The following is a 9,161-nucleotide window of genomic DNA, read 5'->3' on the forward strand; positions in this document are numbered from 1 at the left end:
GCTCTCCTGACTGGCCTGGCCAGCCTGGTCCTCCACAGAGGGGAGAGCATGGGAGGGCCCTGATGTCTCCTCAGTTGGTGTGGTTGTGTTTTATAGGACACTAAAAGTATTCCTGAGAACAGCCTGCACTGTGATGGACATCCAAATGCATCTGGTGTGGGGTTGAGCTGCTGTGGCATGAGCCCAGTGCTTGCTTGCAAGGGGACAGACCTCATCCTCAGGCCAGGAATACAACCCCCAGGAGGTCAGGATGGGATGTAAGAGATGGCCTCTTACCAGAACATCTCTATGTGCCCAGCCAACTGCTGCGTGCCATGCACAGCTCGACACAGTGTGGGGAGCAGGCAGCCTCCACAGGGCATTTTGCAGCTGATGCTGTGGAAGAGACCACCCCTGCACTGTCAGCCTGTGCCACATGCCCAAGGAGCTTGTGGCCAAAAGATTTCCTGGAGCCAGGCAGGGTGGTTGAGTTCCTTGGTCAATTAGAGAAGCTTAGGACTTTGTCTCTTTGTCATGGGCCAGGTTTGTTTTCAGGCTCATGACCAAAACTTCTCCCCAGCCATTTCCAAGGGCACTAAAACATTCGTTGAGGATCTGCAGGGTCAGCAGAGGTGCTGCTGCTGCTGCTGAGCACCATCCTGACCCACCCAGCACACACTTGCATCCCCAATGCATGCACAAGAAAGCAGAGACGTGGGCCAGGTGACACAAAGGAGCAGACCATGGTCTTGCCTCCATCTCCCCAGAGAAAAGAGCAGGCAGAAACACTCTCCCAAAGCACCTTGAGGATCGAGTGTCCATTACCACTGCTGAGCTCCTGTGGTGGCAGCAGGGGATTGATGCTGACAGGTATAGGTACCTGACCTGTAGAAGATGTTACACTGAGAACATGGCTTATGGGAAGGGACTTCACACAGGAGCAGCAGCCTCTGACATCTTTACTGGTGCTGCAAAGACTAACTGGTGAATACAAGCACAAACCTCATAGACTGAGGTGTTAATAAGAGGAGGAGAACCAGAGCCTCCCAGCTAGCACACCGCAGGCAGAGGGAGAAGGAAAGAGCTGGACTGGAGACAGGGCAGAACCACCTCCACCTCCTAGAAAAGGCAGAGCAGATCTCCACAGGCACTGGGTGCAGCAGGCGTGGGAAGGAGAGACCTGGGGAGGAGGTGGAGGGCTGGGAGCCAGCCAAACACCTTCTGCCCTGGCCCCTCTCCTACCCAGTGCGTTGGAAACAACCACTGAGATCAAACCCTGGCTGCCCTGTAGCACAGGCACTTAGCTCTGGATCTAAAAGCCCTGCTCCATGGGTGGGAAAGGAGATGACAGCGGGTAAGAAGATCATTTGCAACACTGCCTGAGTCTCAGCAGCTTTTTCCAGCACTGGGCAAGCAAAGAGGGTTGTTCAAAGACCAGCCACTGTCCCACTCACTAGCCCAGGCCCTGATTTAAAGGCTGGGCCAGATGATTCTTGAAGTCCCTTCCAACCTGGCATTACTGTGACTGATTTAACTCCCTCAGCTCTGTCCCCTCCACCTCTTTTCCCTCCCTTCAGCTCAACAAGGGAACAGCGACCATCACCCCACCTCTGGGCTCTCCCCCCCTGCTTCCACAACCACCTTTCTTCCTGAAGGATCACCAGAGGCCACCAGGATGTTCCTTTGGGTGTCCTGCTGATTTCTCCTGCATGTTTGATGGCCCCAACTGTATTAACTGTAATTTTGTACGAAGGGTGACTGTCCATTGGTTTAATAGAGCAATAGGTATTGTGATAATTTATTGGCTGTGGGTAATGTATTTATTAGTTACAAACTGTTAATAAAGTGCCAGCTCTTTTCTAGTGTGAGAGGGTTTTATTTGGGCTCCCTTCAGCACCTCCAGCTTCTCAAAGCCCACTGAGAAGCCTATATCTCCTCCCTGCCCAGACCACACAGTCTCCATCTGCACCTGGAAAGGAGGAATTTTGGAGAGGAGATGAGCCAGAAGCGTTCGGTTTTCCATGCTTGGTGGGAAATTTGATTCCTCAAAGCTAAAAGAGCTTCACCCTGGTTGCTGTTGGTTCCTCCTCTCATCCTGGAGCTTCTTGCCCACATGTATTGATGTCTGTTCACATTTTACCCTGCTGCTGTCTATCTGTATGTACCCAGCTGCCCTTTGGATGCCCTTGGGTGGAGATGCTCAGCTCAGGCATGGATCAGCAGGGGAGAGCATCCCTGTTGTCCCACTGCTTCCTCCACTACTTTGGCTACAGATCCATTTCAAGCTTTGCATTTCTTTCCCATCACCTCCTCACAGGAGCCTTGTGAACACAGAGGCAAAGAAGCCATTTCTAGCTTGATTCCTCTTTTCTCCTTGCAGCACCACAGTGCTTGGAGCACCTCTCCTTCCCTTTTAACATAACACTTGGGCCAGGTTGCTCTTTTCTGATGAGACCAAAGATCTTCTGTTATCTGGGGCATGAGGTAGAAGCAAATAACTTGAAGGAACCAAGAGAAAAGCCTCCAGAAAGCTCAACAAGGGAGAATTAACCATTATTACTGCTGGCTTCACCAATTCCCAGTGACCTAGCTTCAGCTGGACACATCATACACATGATCACACAGGATGTTAGGGGTTGGAAAGGACCTCTGAAGATCATTGAGTCCAACCCCCTTGGCCAGAGCAGGATGACAGAAGCATCCAGATGGGTCCTGAAAGTCTCCAGAGGAGACTCCACAGCCTCTCTGGGGAGCCTGTTCCACTGCTCTGTGACCCTCACAGTGAAGAAGTTCCTCCTCATGGGACACATGGAATCCCAATCCTGCAGCTCAGACAGAGCTACAGGCAAGCCACAAGAGAAATGAACAGCCAAGAGGAAAAGAATAAGTATTATCCTTTGTTTGTCTTGAAATATCAATCCTGCCATCATCGTCCACAGAGAAGTCACTAGGAGTATTTTCCATGCAGTGAGTGATTTTCTTTTCCCCCATCACATGCTTTACTTCAGCAGCTGATCCACCACCACCATTCCTTGATTTAAATACAACACAGGAAGATGAAGCAAGGAAAAAAAAAAAAAAACACCACACCAGCCACCACCTAGGGACTACCCATGGTGGAATCCTCAGAACATATTTTGGCAACAGCCACAAGTCAAGAGGAGCCACATCCTTTGGCAGCACTTTGGTTTCCCCATGAATCAGGCTTTCTTCTTCTTCTAATATTTATTTTAAATGCAAGATAAGGATCAAATGGTGTCCCCACAACACTGGGAGGCAGCTGCTTGGCATCTCTTTCTCTTCTTTTTGTCAGAGAGGCCACAGTGCCCATCTCAAAGCTTTGCAAGATGAAATCGGACGTCTGCTAAATTTTGCATGCAAGGGTTGCAGCTGAAGTGGAGCTGATAAAATGACTCACTAATAAAACATTCATGGGCAACTCCAAAACGTGCAACTGGGTCATCATTTTCACCAGGGAAACACACAGTGCTGGGTAGTCTTCAGCAGACCCAAAGCCTTTTTCTTCAGATTTTCGAGGAGGGTTTCCAACCTGCTCCTCAGCACCACTGCTGCTTGGAGCACATCTACTGCTCTCAGCAGCACACAAGACTCTTCCAAAGAGCCGTGTCCCTATGTGAGGGGCAAGGTCTTGGGAAGCTTGGCCCCAAGAGGGGGTTGCAGAAAGGGATGTGGTGGAGTCAATAACTTTGGGCTTCACCCAGCCCTGGGTTTGTACCAGAAGCTGTGCAAGTTGCTGCCACATCCCTGGAATCCTCTCAGGTCTGGTTGTTTGGGGCTGATGAGCAACCTGATCTAGCTGAAGGTGTCCCTGCTGACTAGATGACCTCTAAGGGTCTCTTCCAACACAAACCCATTCCATGGTTATAATTCAGATTCAGATGGACAGCTAGGTGGGTGAGCAGTGCAAGAGGCACACAGGCTGCCTGAAACACCTCCCAGAACTGGCAGTGGAGCAGCAGGGAATTGCTTTCTGGTTCTTCTAAGAGCAAGCTAATGATGGAGAACATTCTGAGAGCTCCTAGAGTGCTTTGTTTGTCCTGTCCAGTGGCACTTTCACACTCCCAGCAAGTGCCTGCACAGACATCCCACAGGGGAGCATGAAAATGCTGCAGTTGATGATGCCCTGATTCAGCACAGGACATCCTCACCATCACTACCTCCTTCTCCTGTCCTTCTGTTCACTCTCCATTCTCTTCTGGTAACAACTTCAGTAGCATGAGAGACAAATGGTTTCATAGGGCTCTTGTCTAACTCTGAAAGGGCAATTTTTAAGAAGTCACAGCTTTTACAGACGTGCCTCTAGTGATGCTCCTCAAACTCCTCCAAGATGCAAGTCTCCCTGGAGGGAGCAGCCCAGAAGGTGGCCTGCCAGAGGCACCTGCCTTGGTCTACTCCCTGCAGCAGCACTGAGGTTTCTTAACAGTCACCCAGCCACCACTGCAGTGTTTTCCAAGTAGGCTGAAGATTATTGCAAGGGCAGAAAGGTCCATCTGGGACAGGACCTGTCCCAGACTCTAGGCAATCTCTTGGCACTGTTTTTGCCACAATGGTGTCACTCAGCACAAGCAACCTCCTAAGCAACTCCACAGGACCTCCTGGAGATGGCCAAAATGTCTTCCATCCCAGTTCCCATGCCCAGTGTGTACACCTGGTTGCTGCTGCCTGCCCATCCTTCAGGCCATGCAGGTGATGTTTTAGGGGTGCTTAGCCCCTGAAGGGGTGCAGGCCAGACCAGGAAGCTGCAGCCCCCTTTCCCAGCTCCTCACTTTGTGCAGCTGAAGAGAAAATGAAGGTGTGGACTTTCCTGCTCTTCCTTGAAGCTTCAGCTCTTCCAGAAGTTCCAGCCCTGGTAGAACAGCCAGCAGAGAGGATCAGCTGCATCCTCCAGCCTGGGAGGAGAGCAGCACCCTGCACCTCTGTAACCATCTCACTTGCCACTGTCTTAGAGAGCTGTGAGGGGTTTGTGGGGTTTTTTTGGTCTTGAAGTATTTCAGCTCAGAAAAAAAAAAAAAAGTGTTGCTCTTCTCTAACTCTCTCTTTGCCTTTCTCTCTCCTCCCTCCCCCTGCTCTCCCCTGCAGAACCGCATGCACGAGTCCCTCATGCTCTTCGACTCCATCTGTAACAACAAATTCTTCATTGATACCTCCATCATCCTCTTCCTCAACAAGAAAGACCTATTTGCTGAGAAGATCAAGAAATCTCCTCTGACCATCTGCTTTCCTGAATATGCAGGTATGTGCCCAGCACAGCCTGGCTTGGGGCCCGCTGCCATGGTGCCAGGGCTGGGGAGGGGGCTCTTGTCTCACCCCCAGAGGTAGATATGGGGAGATGAAGGGGACAGGAGACCTGTATGGGAGGATAAAAAACATTGCCCACCTTCAAGAGCCACACTGCAGCTCCAGCACCTTGCTTGTGGTGTGTGGGGTTGTGTCCTGTGCACTGTCAGTTCTTGGTGTGTGAGCAGCTGGTGATGGTCAAGAGGAGCTGAGGCAAATGGAGAAGAGCTTTAATGAGTCCAGCCACAAGCAGCTGTGGAAAGGAGAAGCCTTGGGGAGAGCAAACTGCCCACTGCTTAAGCTAGACTGACTGCTAATGGTCTCTGAGAAGCTCTTGCTAGAGGGACCACAGCACAGCCTCCAAGCTGCATCTTCCATTTGCACCCTCCCAGGAAGGCCTCGGCACAGTGTACAGCTGAGGAAGGCAAGAGCCCTTCTGCAGCAGAGCTCTGTGGGACAAAGATGCATTTTTAAGCGAAGCCAAGGGAAAAAGAACAAAATCCAAGAACATGGAGTAAGGCTAGAGATTCCCTTCTGGATTCTTCAAGGGAAAGAACCAAACCTGTTCAGATCCAAAGGCTCTGGCGTCTCCTACAGATGCTTGGATGTCTCTTGAAGTATTTCACCCAGAGCACACCCACTCAGGGCACCAGACCCTAGAGACCCCCCCTAGCAAGACAGCAGCCATTCTCCCACAGGATAAGTGCACCAGCAGTTCCACTGGAGGTGCTTAGGCTTCTCCATGACAAACACAGCAGAACATTTCTCCCCTCCACCTGGTGTGACACCTCAGAACTATCCCACATGGAGCTGTACAACACCACCTGGCTACCCCAAGGAGGGGGACAGGCTGCTGGGACCAGGCTGCCACCACCTCCAGCCACTCAGGAAGGAGGGGAAGCAGCAAGCTGGAAAAGGAAAACAAATCTACAGCTCAGAGCAGCTCCTGCAAAGGCAATTTCAGGGGCATAGCGCAGGCTTGGAGGCTGCCTGCAAGGGGCTCAGCAGTGCTGCCTGCCCTAAGCAGCTTAATACAGCAATGCACATTTTGCAGCTCCAACATCTGCCCTTCTCCAGCCAACCCTGCAAAAAAAAAAAAAAAAACCTCCCCGGCTGGCTGAGTACACAAACAGCCATGGAGCCTCCCCCACCACATTTCGCCTCCCCAGGCCGGCTCCGGCTCCCTCCCCACCATCCTTCTTCTGCCCCAAGCGTCTCCTGCTCCTCCACCACCACCACCACCACCACCTTTTGCCTGCCCCAAGCGTCTCCTGCTCCTCCACCACCACCTTTTGCCTGCCCCAAGCGTCTCCTGCTCCTCCACCACCACCTTTTGCCTGCCCCAAGCGTCTCCTGCTCCTCCACCACCACCTTTTGCCTGCCCCAAGCGTCTCCTGCTCCTCCACCACCACCTTTTGCCTGCCCCAAGCGTCTCCTGCTCCTCCACCACCACCTTTTGCCTGCCCCAAGCGTCTCCTGCTCCTCCACCACCACCACACCACCTTTTGCCTGCCCCAAGCGTCTCCTGCTCCTCCACCACCACCACCTTTTGCCTGCCCCAAGCGTCTCCTGCTCCTCCACCACCACCACCACCTTTTGCCTGCCCCAAGCGTCTCCTCCACCACCACCACCACCTTTTGCCTGCCCCAAGCGTCTCCTGCTCCTCCACCACCACCTTTTGCCTGCCCCAAGCGTCTCCTCCACCACCACCACCACCTTTTGCCTGCCCCAAGCGTCTCCTGCTCCTCCACCACCACCACCTTTTGCCTGCCCCAAGCGTCTCCTGCTCCTCCACCACCACCCACCACCTTTTGCCTGCCCCGAGCGTCTCCTGCTCCTCCACCACCACCACCACCACCACCTTTTGCCTGCCCCGAGCGTCTCCTGCTCCTCCACCACCACCACCACCTTTTGCCTGCCCCGAGCGTCTCCTGCTCCTCCACCACCACCACCACCACCTTTTGCCTGCCCCGAGCGTCTCCTGCTCCTCCACCACCACCACCACCCTTTTGCCTGCCCCAAGCGTCTCCTGCTCCTCCTCCACCACCACCACCACCTTTTGCCTGCCCCAAGCGTCTCCTGCTCCTCCACCACCACCACCACCACCTTTTGCCTGCCCCAAGCGTCTCCTGCTCCTCCACCACCACCACCACCACCTTTTGCCTGCCCCAAGCGTCTCCTGCTCCTCCACCACCACCACCTTTTGCCTGCCCCAAGCGTCTCCTGCTCCTCCACCACCACCACCACCACCTTTTGCCTGCCCCAAGCGTCTCCTGCTCCTCCACCACCACCACCACCACCACCTTTTGCCTGCCCCAAGCGTCTCCTGCCTCCACCACCACCACCACCACCACCTTTTGCCTGCCCTGAGCGTCTCCTGCTCCTCCACCACCACCACCACCACCACCTTTTGCCTGCCCCAAGCATCTCCTGCTCCTCCACCACCACCACCACCACCACCTTTTGCCTGCCCCAAGCGTCTCCTGCTCCTCCACCACCACCACCACCACCACCACCTTTTGCCTGCCCCAAGCGTCTCCTGCTCCTCCACCACCACCACCACCACCACCTTTTGCCTGCCCCAAGCGTCTCCTGCTCCTCCACCACCACCACCACCACCACCTTTTGCCTGCCCCAAGCGTCTCCTGCTCCTCCACCACCACCACCACCACCACCTTTTGCCTGCCCCAAGCGTCTCCTGCTCCTCCACCACCACCACCACCACCACCTTTTGCCTGCCCCAAGCGTCTCCTGCTCCTCCACCACCACACAGGAAGAGGATCCCTCAGCCCAGATGGGCTCAGCTTAGGGCTTCTGCCTTTCCTGGGGCGATTAAAAAGGGGAGTGGGCAGGGAGGGCAAAGTGGCCACGCCTGGGGTGGGAGGAGACTCCAATAGAGCACAGGTGCTCTGGGATTTGGGGGGAAAATGGGGCAGGTGGGGTGGAAAAGGGGAGGGGGTGGTGGAAGGAGAGAGATTGAGGTGGTGGAGATGGAAAGGAAAGGAGGAAGATGAGGGAAAACAGGAAGAGGGGAGGATAAAGGATGGAGATGAAAGGAGGAAAATGGGGAGGAAAAGAGGTAGATGGAGAAGAGGGGAGAAAAATGGGAGGAAAGGAAGTGGAAAGAAAAGAAGGAAGATAAGGGGAAAGAAGGTGATGGAAAGGATGGAGATGGAGAGGAAAGGAGAGAGATGGAGGGGAAAGGGGTCAGGAGGCCCTACTGAGGGGTGATCTGGGGGACAAAACAAGTGGCAAATGAACGGCTTTGGGCTGGGTTTGGTTAGACTCAAAGCACACCGCAAGCAGGGAGGAGTGGGGCAGGTGTGAAGAGGGTGGAGATGACAGCCCTGATATCTCCCCCTCACCCACCCTGTCTGTCTGTCTGTGTGTGCACGTGTGCCCCACCCCTCCCCTTCCTCTCACCACAGGTCCCAACACCTACGAGGACGCGGCCGCCTACATCCAAGCACAATTCGAGAGCAAAAACCGGTCCCCCAACAAGGAGATCTACTGCCACATGACCTGTGCCACGGACACGAACAACATCCAGGTGGTGTTCGACGCCGTCACCGACATCATCATTGCCAACAACCTGCGGGGCTGCGGCTTGTACTGAGCCCCTCCCCTCCCCCTCCCCCTCCCCCCCAAACCTCACTCCACACCACCCCCGCTCACATCCCGACCCAAACACCGGCGCCAAGCCACTGCTCTGGTGGCGATTTGCCAGCGCCAGGAGAGAAGAGAAATAAATAAGATTTCAAACAAACAAACAAATAAATAATTAAAAATAAGAATTACAAAAAAAAAAAAAAAAAAAAGGGAAGAAGAATTAAGGGGAAAAAATAAAAAAGAGAAGACTAAAAAAAAAATTTAAAAATTTAAAA

General features: G+C 53.6%; 1 protein-coding gene across 1 annotated transcript; it reads left to right on the top strand.

Moving 5' to 3' along the window:
- The first annotated feature begins 4,680 nt into the window (after window positions 1-4,680).
- On the top strand, window positions 4,681-8,893 carry LOC128973362 (guanine nucleotide-binding protein G(o) subunit alpha-like). The gene is made up of 3 exons (XM_054389658.1): window positions 4,681-4,686; window positions 5,080-5,233; window positions 8,706-8,893. Exons 1-3 carry the CDS (start codon window positions 4,681-4,683, stop codon window positions 8,891-8,893), a joined length of 348 nt encoding a protein of 115 aa, XP_054245633.1.
- The last annotated feature ends 268 nt before the right edge of the window (window positions 8,894-9,161 follow it).

The sequence above is a fragment of the Indicator indicator genome, chromosome 19 (genome assembly GCF_027791375.1).
Source record: "Indicator indicator isolate 239-I01 chromosome 19, UM_Iind_1.1, whole genome shotgun sequence".
NCBI lineage: Eukaryota > Metazoa > Chordata > Aves > Piciformes > Indicatoridae > Indicator > Indicator indicator.

What these genes read in the sequence shown, in the direction of transcription:
- LOC128973362 (XM_054389658.1), top strand. An exon ending in CTGCTTTCCTGAATATGCAG is followed by an intron (nt 5,234 to 8,705) that starts GTATGTGCCCAG and finishes CTCTCACCACAG; the next exon opens with GTCCCAACACCTACGAGGAC.